The sequence below is a fragment of the Mustela nigripes genome, chromosome 5, assembly GCF_022355385.1.
Source record: "Mustela nigripes isolate SB6536 chromosome 5, MUSNIG.SB6536, whole genome shotgun sequence".
Taxonomy (NCBI): Eukaryota; Metazoa; Chordata; class Mammalia; order Carnivora; family Mustelidae; genus Mustela; species Mustela nigripes.
This window is the reverse complement of record NC_081561.1, coordinates 62,235,621-62,248,867: the sequence shown is the minus strand read 5'-3', so window position 1 is coordinate 62,248,867 and position 13,247 is coordinate 62,235,621. Positions and strand designations below refer to the sequence as shown.

Genomic DNA, 13,247 nt, shown 5'->3' with positions numbered 1-13,247 from the left:
TTAAGGAATAATTGTCATTAGAAGAGCTACTATAATCACAGGTTCTTTACAACCCAGAAAGAAGAAAACCCCGTGAAAATGCAACGTGGCAGGTCAGGCATGTGGTGTGCAGACTCTGAGGTGGAGATGAGCACAGCAGGCCTAAGGTGCCCAGGGAACAAGCCGGGACTAGGAGGACAGGAAGCAGAACAGGACAACAGGAAGCTCAGGGTGTGAGGACTTCCGAGGACAGGAGGCTCTCCAGGATGGCAAGGGAATGATGGAGCTTCAGGCCCTGCAGCGGCCCTTTGGGAGTGGGCGGTGGCACGTGGCCACCTTCAGGCCTCTCCGGGAAGGGCCTGGCTCTGTGCAGCTGCAGCAGCCCCCAGAGGGACTCTCACTACTCCCAGCAGTGGGGTAAGAAGTACATCAGCCTGAAGGAGAAGCATCCCCGACTCAGCACCATGCAGCCATATGGGAGAACTGTAACCCTGAGGCTTGCTTGCTGGCGTCCCTGTGGGGGCATGTGTGCCCCATGGTGATGGACTCACCTGCCATGCTCTGCAGAGGAAAACCCCCTCAGTGCTGGTTTGTTTGTTTGTTTTTTTTAATGTGTCCTTGCCCTTGGTCACGACAGGAAGCCCTTCACAGGTGTGTCCCATCATCACAGACCACTGTTCAGGAAGCTTCACTGCCTTACCCACTAAAGGCAGCGGCAGCCCTGGCCCGTTCAATACTCGCAGGTGTCCCACCCTTCCCTGCCCTCTGTCTGTCCGGGCTCTGGGGCCTCCTGCAGCTCCAAGGCGAGGAGGAGGAGCAGGAAGGAGAAAATGAAGTGCTGGGGCTTTGAGGACAATGTCCCAGAGCACTGGAGGTCCAAAGAAGCCCCTCAGGGCCCACCGAAGGTGGAGAGCAGGGGCAGGGCATCTAGAGCACTTTCTAAGTGCCCTGAGTTCTTACTGTGGGGTTCATGTGGGAGCAGGATCTGTGGGTGGGCACGTGGCGCAGGCTCCTCCACGGAGGCTCCCCCCACTCCCTCCGTTCCAGGAGCCTCTCATCCTGGGCAAAAACGGATGGCAGGTCTCCTCACAGCTTCCCTGCCTAGCATCAGGGCACAGCCAAATGCCTCTGCCTGGGTCCAGTGCCCACAATGTGAGGCCTGACATGTGCCCATGTGCCCCTCTGCCCTCCCTTGCCCCTTCCAGTTGAGCACAAAACAGTGAAATAGGATCCAAAGGTCTTCAGTGCAGACAAAGACCACTGGAGCTGGAGGAGAGCTTGCAGGCCAGCAATCACGAGGCATTTACTCAGGTGCGTGAGGTTCAGGTGACTCCTTTTTATCCCAAAGGCAGTCTTGAGAGGTAGGCATTAGTGTCCCCTTTCACAAGAGACGAAAATGAGAGCCAGCAGGGTTAGTGACTCACACAGGGTTACACAGACAGGTGGCCTCACTGGGCCGCAGTCCTAAGCCCTCTGCTGTTCTCTCACAGGATTCTCAGATGAGGCAGTGCGGTCAGTGTGCTGTTGTAGGATCGCGAATGGAGGGGGGCTCTTAGGGAGCTATTTTCCCCCAGGGATATTAAGCCCCCTCCTAGTTAGACACCAAGGTCATGGCCACCCTCTCCTTGTAGGGAGGATGAGGGGGCTGGGGAGGGTGGTGTGTGTGTGTGTGTGTGTGTCCTGGCACCAGGTTTGTCAGTTCCTCAATCTGAGTCTCTCCTCTAGTGCCCTCTCCTGGACATAGGAAAGAGGTGCCTCCTCCGTGCAGTCCCCCGGGATTATCTCCGGCCCCTTTCTCTCTCCCCAAATCCATTCTGGAGTGGTCTCCCAGCTACCCATCAAGGCCTGAGCTGTGTCACTCTCCTGACTATGACATTTGCTCCCCCACCTGGGAGGTCCCTGTCCCAGGGTGGGGAGTGAAGATGTCATATCAATCCCTGGGGGCTTATTCCAGATGCTCAGGCTGGTAGAGCCCCTGTTCCATGGGACAAAGCCAGCCCATATTCTCCAGTCCTCACTGTGGAAGAGGACAAGTCTGAGCCAGGAGCCAGTGAAGCTGAGGCCAGACTCCTTGAGCCATTGGGCCCCCATCAAGGCTCCTCAGCTCCATCCTCCCTACCCCTACCCCACCCAGGTGTTCCTCCAGCTATGCTCTGTTCCAAGCTGTCCTTGCTGGGTCGCAAGTAGCTCCTCTCTTCCCAGGGGACAGGGAGTCCCAGGGGAAGGCAGATGATCTACTCTTTCTCTGAACCATGGCCTCCCCTGCAGTGGACTCTGGAGGGCTCTCATTCTCCTGTGGGAGCTCAGACCTGGAGCTGGGAACTGGGGGGAGAGGGCCCTGAGTGCAGCCTCTACACACCAGTCTGGGGACGGGCTGATCCTGACACCATGCAGCTCTGGGAAGCCTGGTCACAGCTTTCCCTGGAGAGCTGGCCAATGGGTAGCACCAGTGGGAGGGTGGGCTCTGCTGGTTCCCAGGACTTGAGTGACAAGCAGCTATGGTCAGGGCAGGACACATCTAGAGGCCCATCAGAGGTCACGGGACCCTGTGGATGGGGAACTTGAACTGCGCTGGGGTCCCCTACTGCCAACAGCCCTGTGGACCTCCAGCTCTTGGTCGCTGTTCCTTCCCCTCCATGGCAGGACCCTTGAGACACTGATTGCCTCTGGGACTCTTTTGCTTCCCCAAGCACATGGGGAAGCTTGAGGGGAGCAGAGGAAAGCTGAGGACACAGGGTTCCAGATGGGGAGAGGGCAGCCGTTCACCTGTCCGCTCCCCCTCTGCTCCATAGCAAGGGGTTCTGAGGCCCACAGAACCCTCTGTGTACAGCACCGTCAAGTCTTCCCCACTACCCAGAGGGGACCCAGGGCTCTGCGGCTCTGAGCTGATTCCCCTCGGTGGATTCCCCTGGGGTTTCCTGCCTGGTACCCCCAATCTGGGGGCTGTCCCAGGCCCCCGGCAGCCCAAGAGGACTGAGTGGGTGAAGAGCAGCCTCTGGTTCTGGAGAGGCCTGAGTCCAGCCTTGAGCAAGTCCTCAGCCCTCAGCTGGGTTCCAGTTCAAACAGGCCCCCGTCTTCATCCTCCTCTGGCCTCCAAAGGCCCCTCCAGGAGGAGCTCACGCAATCCATAGTTAAGTTGCCTCAGACCAAGCAGGCTTCCATGGAGGCTCCAGTCTTCCAAGTGGGTCCCTCCAGGGTCTAGCAGGATTATTGCACACCCTGTAGCCTGTGAAGACAAGGAGAGAGATGCAGAGGGGCAGGGCTCCTGCCTGGGCCAGTCCACTCCTCTTCTGGCTCTGCCCTCTGCTTCCTGCCAGGTCAGCCCTGGAGGGTCATGCCATGCTGTTCCTGCCTGCCTGCCCTCCCCCCACCCTCCTCCCTCTGCCTGGGTGCTGAGCAGTCCTTGTGGCTGGATGCAGATGATGACAGACCACTTGGGGACAGAGTGCAGTCAGGCGCTTTGGCAAGTGTGTCAAGCCCCCGTGCTCTGCCCCTCCCTGCCGGAGGACGGGAGAGTGGGTTGTACTCACTTCCCCTGTGTCTCTTCTTCCAGAGCCCATAGACCACGATCACCATCAGAGACACTGGGAGGAAGATCAGCAACCCCGGGAGCACAATGGAATACGAATCCTGGTGCCTGAGGGGACAGGACAGAGCGGGGAGGCACTGAGCATCCAGGTGCCCCACCCCGACCCATGTCTTTCTGGATGCCACGTAAGAAGAGCCGGGACCAGGAGAAATCCTCACAGCCCTGGTGGGAGTGACTGCCTCCCTTCCTTGGGGATGCAGCCATGGCAGAAGGAAGTGAGGAGCTCAGAGGTCAGGGGAAGAAGTCCCAGGTGGAGAAGGGCATCTCTCCACTTTAGCACCTTCCCTCCATTGTTCCCCCAAACCTGCTCACTGAGGATGAGAAATCTAAGAGACCCCCATTTGTGACAGAAGAAACTGAGAGTCTTGCTCTCCTTGTAGTGAGAGCCTCTCCTCATGGCCCTTCCCTCCTTTGTCCTCTGAAGCAGATGTGGTAGGTGCACAATCTATATGCCCTTGCACCAGCCCTCAGCACCTCCATCTAAATTTTTTTCAGCCCTTGGACCTTCTCCTGTCAGTACAGTCTCTTTGCCACCTCTTTGCAGGCAGCCCTTCACTGATGATCAATACGAGGAGTGTTGGTGTAAGAGTTGGTGTATTAATACCCCAGCTCCCTCGCCCTTCAGCCGGGAGTCTGATCCTGGGCCCCAGAGCTTCCTCTAGGCTTGTGCTCTGCTGCCCACAGTAGTGGCCAGCTTGATTAGGTTCTCTACCAACTGCTTCTCTTTCTCCCTTACCCCTGCTCTTTCCAGTACCCCAGGTCCCAGAGGCTGCTTCTGGGGGAGCCCATTAAAGCATCCACCATTTCCCACTTTCTACTCCCAAGTCACATCCATGTCCTGCCCCAACCTTCTCCTCTCCACCCACAGACTCATGCTGACCCATCCAACCCTCACTTCTCACTGTCATCCTCTATGTCCTCTCTCCAGCCTGACATCTGGCCTCCCACGACCTCCCATTCAGCATCAGGCCAGACCGACCTCCTGAAAAGGAAAGCTCTGCTATCACATCTGCACCTTGAGGTCTATTCAGGCACCAGTTACTGTTGCTGGATGTGGTCAAAAGCCACCCAAGCCCAGGACCCACAGGTACCTGACAGGGGATAATTTGTTGAGGAGAGACCCGCCGGTGTGGCACATTCCTGTGGTGGGTGATCTGGTTTGCAGATGCCCAGCCCTGGTGGAGATGGATGCTGGGGCAGCAGAGGAGGCTCTGGCATCGCTTGGAGACACAGTCACTGTCTGGGATTCCACGGCCCTGCTGGGCCCCATGGTAGAAGGGCCAGGGCTGGTGAAGCTGAAGCCTGTCATGGAGGTCAGTCTGATGGACTCTGAGGCAGTCGGGGGCACGAGACTGGTCAAGGTGAGGAGGCCAGGAGTGAAAACTGTCATGCTGGTGGTGAAAGGGGCATCAGGGCCTGAGGTGGGGGCTGGGCCCGATGTGACAACAATTCTGCTCTTGAGGATATTGGCCAGCTGTCTAAGAGGAGTACTTCTCCTGGTTGTGGAGGCTAAGGGGTCAGAGAGGGAAGAATGTTAGACTGAGTCAGGGGTCTCGCTGATGGGAACAGATCCTTGTCTCCCCTCCTTGACCCTGGACCAAGGATTCTGCTCTGCTGTGTGACCAAATGTGGGCTTGTCAGGGAGAAGAAGTAGGCACAGTAAAGAAGGAAGAGGCTCTCCCAGTTTCTTTAACTTTCCCTGTCAGGCCAACTCTCCTCCCTGTCTCCGCCTCTCTAGTCATCTCCAGACCTTCCTTATTCCTGCATGCCAAAGAGATTTCTTCACTAGCATGTTGAACAGGGACCTTCCAGGTGTTCCATAATTGGTGACCAGGGTCCAGAAATGAGGACAAGGAAGCACTGAAGGCCCACATTCCAAAGACCGCCTCCAGCAGCAGGGTCAGATGCCCACCTTAAGAGCTTAAGAAGAGACACCTGCTCCCATCATCCATCCACTCAGCCTTTTACCTCACATTTTCTAGAAGGCTGGCATTTGGGTGGTGGAAGAAGAAGGGGTTGTAGAAATCATGAGGTCCCATCTGTGGTGGTGTGGTGGAGTCTATCTTTGCAGAGAGCAAGAGAATTGGAGAGAGATGGTGGGGGAGAGAGAGGGCTGGCACAGGCTGCCACATCCCAAAACTGTGCATGGCAAGGACACACTCCTGAGAGCTAAATGGCCACCATGGAAGGTACCCATCTTTCTGGGCAAGGGAACCCAGAACAAGCAGCACTGGTGAGAGTGGGGATGGGGGAAGAGGCTGACCTGGAGCCAGACCTCCCACATCATCCTACTCAGCAGTGGAGAGACCTCAAAGAACCCTCAGAGAACTCATGTGTGTGTGTCTTAGGAGAGCCAGCATTTAGAGACCCACCCTACAGAGGATGACAAAGGGCTGGGTAGAGAAAATTAACACCCAACAAAGAGGAGAAGGCAGGATGAGGTTACTGAGAAGAACCCCGCCTTCCCCACCTGCTGGGATGAAGGAGAGGGAGTTAGGCAGCAGGCTAATACCCTCCTTCCTACTCTGGGTGGCTTGGGCCATAACCTATGGTCTTCAAGGAGTAGAAGAGCATATATTGCTAGAAGATTAGAGTTTTTAAATGGGCTGAGGATTTTTTATTCCCTAATAACTGAAAAGGTCTGCTAAGTTGGAATCTCCCCAAATGGTCTTTTTAAAAGGTAGACCATGGGATTTGACAAGGGAGGGGGGTATATGCAAAGAGAAAAACAAAACCATTTCATGTTTGTATCCCTGCAAATTAAGACTTTTATACACTTCATTTTAACTATTTCTTGGGTCTAAAGCAGAACTGGAGAGGGGGAATGAGATTCGGCCCCACATCTTAGAGACAGCAGTTGCCCTAGCTCAGTCACAACAGAAGAGGGGGATGCAGGTGGGCCAGGGGATGGGCAAGGGTCAATAACTCATGCCATCACCATTGGCTGTTTTTTTCATGTTCTCTTGCTGGTTCCTCACTCTTTCTTATCTTATAAATGTGGGGGAAACTCAGGGCTTGACCCTTCTTTCTTTCTTTTTTTTTTTTTAAAGATTTTATTTATTTATTTGAGAGAGAGACAGTGAGAGAGAACATGAGCGAGGAGGTCAGAGGGAGAAGCAGACTCCCCATGGAGCTGGGAGCCCGATGTAGGACTCGATCCCGGGACTCCGGGATCATGACCTGAGCTGAAGGCAGTCGTCCAACCAACTGAGCCACCCAGGCGCCCCCTTCTCTCTTTTTTACACTGAAGGGAGAGCTTCTCTATCCCCTTGATTTTTTAACAGATTTTTTTTGAAATATTATTCACATTCCACATACCACACCCATTTGTAGCACCAAATTCAATGACTTTTAGTCTATTCACAGAGTCATACAGCCACCATCACAGTCAATTTTGGAATATACCCACCGTCTCCAAAAGAAATCCCCACCTTTTAGCTATTAACCTCTACCTCTCCTTCCTTTCCCCCAGCCCTAAGCAACAACTAATCCTCTTTCTGTCTGTATAGAATTCTCAAATCCCCTAGACTTTAAACCATCTTCACAAAGGACTTCCTGGGTGGCTCAGTCAGTTAAGCATTTGACTTTGGCTCAGGTCCTGATCTCAGGGTCATGGGATAGAGCCCCTCTTCCCTCTGGCTCCCTGCTCAGCAGGGAGTCTCCTTCTCCCTCTGCCTCTGCCCTCCCCCACTCATACTCACTCTCTCTCAAATGAATGGATTAAATAAAAAAAATCTTAAGAAAAAAAAAACAAATAAAAATAAACTATCTTCACAGGGATACTTCCCGTGTATATCCCCAGCTCTGACCTCTCAGCTAAGCTCCAGGATTCACTGCTGCTCCATTTGCCCACTTGGGGTTCTAGGAGGTGTCTTGAACTTAACATGACAAAAGATAGCTCTTGATTTTTATCCTCCAAACTAGCATCTCTCCAGCGTCACCCTACCCAATAAATGGTACCGACATCCATCTTGCTGATGGAATAAAAAACCTTACAGTCACTCTTGATTCCTCCCTTTCATTCACCCATCTTACCTCCCAAGTTTACAGAGTGGGCAGGAAGTGTGAACATCACAGATTTGAACCACTTCTCTCCACCTCATGTCCTACTTTAAGACACTCATTCTCAGCCAGAATACACACAATGGCTTCTCGGCTCATCTCCTATCCTTTCACAATCCACACTCCACACAGCAGCCATTATACTCTTTTTTTTTTTTTCCAGCCATTATACTCTCAAAGACAAGTCACAACACACTCCTATAAACACTCCAATAGCTTCCTACTGTACTTAGAATGAAACCCAAACGTGGCATTATAGACTTTAGGGCTGCTGTTTGACTCTCCCAACCTTATCTCCTGCCACTGTGCCCCACACTCAATATGGGGCAGCAACAGAGCCCTGCCTTATACAAGCCTGGCTCTTTCTCACCGCAGGGCCTTTGCACATGCAGTACTCCCTGCCTAGAATACAAAGCACCCACATTTCAACAGGGCTAGAAAGCTCTTCTCACACAGGACTCTGCTTGATGTCATCTGCTCAGGGAGGTCCTCTCTAGTCTCCCATGCTTCACTAGCTCCCCCCCACAACGCTGAGTTACTTCCCAGTTTGTCACACTGCTTGATTTTCTTAAGAACATTTATTGTTATCTATAATTATTCTATAATTATTCTTCTGATGATGAGCAATCGCCTGTCATCTCTCATACGGCAGGACTGTGTCTAGTCTCTGGCACAGATTCGGGACTCGGGGAATGTATATTGAACAGATGATGGAATAAAAACAAAGCAAAGAGAGCCCTAAGTGTGAATCTTGTCTCTGCCACTTGCTACCTCTGTGACTGTGGACAAGGTCAGATCCACAGAGGGTTTTTTAGATCTCATTTTCTTCATTGGTAAAGTGGGGGACAACAATGCCTGTGAAGATGTCAGTAAAGGAACCATGAAAACCCTGTAGCACAGCGTGCCCATTGAGGGATTATTCTTCTCACTACCTCTGCTGTGAGTGGAGTATGGGGCAGGGAGGACACCCCTACCCTCCCAGTGCCCTGGCAGGCCTGCTCACCTGGAGACACTTCCAGTAGGAAACCCGTCAGGGGGTACAGGGTTCCTGAGCTGTTGCGCATGCACCAGTACCTGCCGGAGTCCTGGCGCCTGAGGGCTGCCATGGTGATCTTGACCACCTTGGCCTTGGGATCGTCCTGCAGCTGGTAACGCGTCCCCTGTACCCAGCCCCTGGCGAATCCAGGCTCACACCGCTTCCTCCTGATTTTGCACCATACCTTGCCCTCCATGTGGTTTTTGCGGCTCTTGTAGGAGCACTGCACAGACAGAGTCTCCCCTTCAAAGTGCTGGACTTTAGTGTACACGTTCTCGGCAGGGACACCTGGGGAGACACTGCTGGTGAGCAAGGTCTGGAGAGAGAGGAGGAAGGAGGCATCTCAAAGGCTGGGATGAGGGGAGAGGAGGTGGATACGACCCTGCTGTCATGGAACCAGAGTTCCAGGGAGAAACACAGCCCTGCTCTGAAAGAACTCCTCCATCCAAGAGAGGAGATGCACAGGCCCTGCTTCAAACAAGCTCCCAGTCTGAGGGGGAAGACACAGGCCACTCCCTCAAGGAGCTTCCAGTCTTTTGTAGTAGTAGACTTCCTGCCTTCTGGAAGTTCCCAAACTAGAAGGAAGACAATAGTCCATGCCCTTGGTGAGTTCTAGGATGAAGATGTAAGACTAGCCCTCAGGGAACTCTCAGTCTGATGGTTGAGACACAGGCACAGCCTTCAGGGAACCCCCAGGCTAATGGAGGAAACTCAGCCTTTACATTCAGGGAGCTCCAACTGACATAGCCCCTTTTTTCATGGTATTTTCTAGCCCAATGGGAAGGTAATAGCCCCATCTTCAGGGTCTTGTGGGAAAGACCTAGGTCTTGTCCTCAGTGAGAGATATACAGAAGTCACAAAGTTACAAAATTCCAGAGCACAAACAGCTTAGATAAAAAAGAAAATCCAATCTTTGAAAAAATTAAGAGTAGTTATTTATTTCACAAATAACTTCATCATAGTTATCTTTTAAATAGCAAGATGCTGTAGGTCATTTTTGGTGCGGTTTCATTTTAAAACATTCTAGTTGCATAAAACCCAGAGATTAAAAATGCACAAACATACAAATAAAGTCCCAATGGAGTACAAACCAAAGAACTATACAATTAGTCACAGTTCATCCATAGCCTGTTACAGTCTCCACCTAGAAATAGATGTGATCTGTGCATTTTACAATCCACGGCTGGCGGGGAGAGAGTAGAACTAGGGCTGAAGGTGGGGAATCAGGGGACAGGGAGATGGACAAAGCTGTGATGGTCTCCCTCCACTCCACTGCCCACCGTATGCCCAGCATTTACCCCTCTCACATCCCCCAGAGCCTGCCGTCGACACACACACACACACACACACACACACACACACACATTTCTCCCCAGCAGGACAGAGCGGAGAGCACACATTTTGGAGTCTAAATGTCTAAATAAATATGGGTTTAAACCCTGGTTCCACCACTGACTAACTGTGTGAGTAGACCCCAAAAATCTGCTTCTTTATCTGTCTCAGGTTGACTGTGGGAACTGGGCCCCAGGACTGTGCCTGGAAGGGAGGTGGTGCTCCACGTGCTTCCCTTTCTCAAATCCAGGTTGCTTCAGCCTTCTCCAGTGGAGCCCAGAGCTATGACAGCCAAAGACCCCACAAATGACAGAAGATGTCTACCTGCTTTCACCCCAGCTGCACTACAGCTGAGAGTTGTGCTAAGGTAGCACCCTGTCTGGACATTCCTTTGTCCTATACAAACCAACAGAATGATCCAAGTCAGTTAACTGGCAGGTGGGAGGTTGGAGGACCCCAGGATTACTTCACACCTCTTCCCTGGCAAGGAGAGGGGGCTTTCTAGGAGAAGTGTGGGGTCGGGAACTCTTGTAAAGGGTCTGTGTTCATTTGTGCCCACCTTCCACCCCTCTCACAGGTGGTGGCCAGAACTGAACAGGAGAGGGTAACTTGGTACCATGGCAATAAGAAAGGCAGGACTGCAGAAGGCCTCCTCAAGGGGCATTTAGTAGCTATGGGGTGAGCGAAGGCTTCAAGGAGGGCTTCCCCCTCAGGACAGGGAGATGAGGAAGAACGTATTGGCACAAAGCACTCAGCCAGTTAAAACACACACACGTGATGCAATGATTCTTGTAAGAACCAAACAGGGCTTTCTAGAGAAGGGAAGGAGACTTTTTGGGTGAGGAAACAGAGTGTCCGTGATCAGAGGTCCTAACCAAGCCTGGCAGATGAATGGGCCCAACAGCGAGGGTCCAGAGTTTTATCTTAGTTTGTGAGTCCTGTGTTAACTTTGCCTGGGGCCAGATAGTGGGATGTGACCTTCGTACTTGTTAGGAGCCACTAGGTCAGCCCCATCTCCCTTCTCCTCCAACCCCACAAAGCATCAAACAAGATTATTGGGCAAGGAAAAGCAGGGAGGGAGAGTCCAGAAAAAGGCCATTCCCTCCCTCCTATGCCAGCTCCTCTCACCTGAGACAGGGCGCTGGAACCACAGCAGCCCCAGCAGCAACAGCAGGAAGGTGGGAGCCATGGCTCCATCCAGTTGGGGACAGTCACAGGCCAGCAGGGGGCCGGGAGACCTCAAATCCAGGGTTAAGGGCCCAGGCCAATGCGGGATGTGCCACTTAGGTCTGCCAGGGAAGGACCTGGCCTTCTCAAAGTGCAGTTGCCCATTTAGGGAAGCGAGGAAGTTGTGGGACCCACAGAGATCGGCAGACCGCAGGGCCCGCAGAGCATACCGAGGGCGGTGCTGGTTGTTGTTCACGCCCTCTTCCCCGAAGCTCCGGGCAGGTGTGGCTGCTCCACCCAGTCTGGGGCCCCTGCAGCGCAGGAAGGGCTCTCTGGGTTTGAAGACTTCCAATCCTTTCCTGGAAACTGCCCAGTGGGTGTGCCTCCTAGCTTGAAGCAGGGGATTGGTGTAGGGGACTAGGGTGAGTTTTCTGGACCCTCAACTACAGGCTCCCTGGGATTCCCTGGGCTCAGAGACCCAGGGGTAGGGGCTCGGGCTGGAGCAGGGCACCTCGGATCCTAGGTTTTCAGCAACACACATTCCAAATGAGTTTTCTTGTCAACTCCATTCATTCATTTCACTCAGCTCTCTATGATGCGCTCCTTCTGGTGCCCTCTTTTGCCAAGTTCCGGGCTGGTCAGAACAGTCCCCCTCGCTCATACTAGCAAAGAACCCCTTCCGAGCTCAAAGATGATCTTATTTCTGCTACAGTTAGAGTGACGGAAAAAAAGATGCAAATTGTTAAGGCTCAGGGCATAGTTTGGGCTCGCGCTGTGACACGTGGGGACACACACACACACACACACACACACACACAAGCTGTCTTTCCTTTTGACTACTCACTTGTCTCCTTATCTTTACCCCTCTCTCGCATTCTCCTACCAACCAGTCTAATCACCCACCAGCTCCGCCCCTCCCCCGCCTCCCTCTTGCAGGCTCCCCTCCCCCGCTTCTCCAAAAGCCACGCCCCCAGCCCCCCCTCCCCGGGCCCCCGGCCTGGCCCCCTGCCGCATGCGCATGCCCACTCAACTTCCTCTCACTCAACCCTATCTTGCCCAGACAGCCGCCGGGCTGCAGCCGAAATAACCCAGCATTTGGCCCAAGACGCCACCCTTCACTCAGTCGAGAGCTCTAAGAATCAGAAAAATAGACGTCCAAGAGCTGTGTCATCTGCTCACTGGGGGCGAGGGGGCCTACACGATTATGTGTTTCCCCTACGCGCCCTACGCGCCCTTCTTTTCCTTAGACAGGAACTTTGTTTTCCTTAGACAGGACTCACAAGTAAAAAGTCTTCAACTGAGCTTGAACTCGCAAACACCAAACCAAGGAAGCTTGATCTCTGCTGACTCCAAACTTTCAGTCTCTTAACTTACTCTATTCATTCATTCGTTCCTCTCTACAGTCTTATGCACCACATGAGGTGCCAAGCATATGGGGTAGAGGAATGTCACTTTAGACCTCTCAGCTCCCAGAAGACCTGTTTCACTTTCTTCATTCACCCTTACTGTTTAATAGGTCTTCCCAGTGTTCAGATGACTGCGTTCAAAGGGTCTTTGCCCTCCCAATGCATGGTGTCTTCCTTCCTTTCTTCCATCCCAATCCTAAGTGGCTTCAAGAATGGGAGCGGCGGGGGGGGGGGGGGTTCCACTTACCTCTTGTAGGGACTTATTTCCTGGAATCACAGTGATAGCTGTGACGATAAAACCCAGCACTCTCATTCCACGGAGAGAGGAAGTATAAATTGGATTCATTGTCTCTTGAGAGAAATTTGGAAGGATTTATCAAGATCGCTAAAAATGTGTATCCATCAGGCTTTTAGGAACAAGATGATTTAACATAGCACTAGATTATTTTTCTTTACATTTATATTCCCATCAAAAACTAGGATCTAATTTAGAGTAAAATTCCCCTTTCCACAAAGAAAACTCCAGATTCAGTTTTCTTCAACTTCTTCAGTGAGCTGTACCAAATACATAAAATGAAATAACACCGATGTTACGGAAACCATTGAAGATAGAAGAGGAGATATATCCCAACTTGATTTGTAAGGTCAGAATATCCTTGACACTAAAACCTGACAA

General features: G+C 52.4%; 1 protein-coding gene across 1 annotated transcript; it reads right to left on the bottom strand.

Annotated features, from left to right (window-relative positions):
* Nucleotides 1-1,187: 1,187 nt before the first annotated feature.
* TREML2 (triggering receptor expressed on myeloid cells like 2) lies at nt 1,188-11,372 on the bottom strand. Its single transcript, XM_059400508.1, has 5 exons — nt 11,127-11,372; nt 8,634-8,954; nt 4,660-5,077; nt 3,510-3,616; nt 1,188-3,205 (listed from the first exon to the last, which is right to left on the bottom strand). Exons 1-5 carry the CDS (start codon nt 11,185-11,187, stop codon nt 3,111-3,113), a joined length of 1,002 nt encoding a protein of 333 aa, XP_059256491.1. The 5' UTR covers nt 11,188-11,372; the 3' UTR covers nt 1,188-3,110.
* Nucleotides 11,373-13,247: the final 1,875 nt, after the last annotated feature.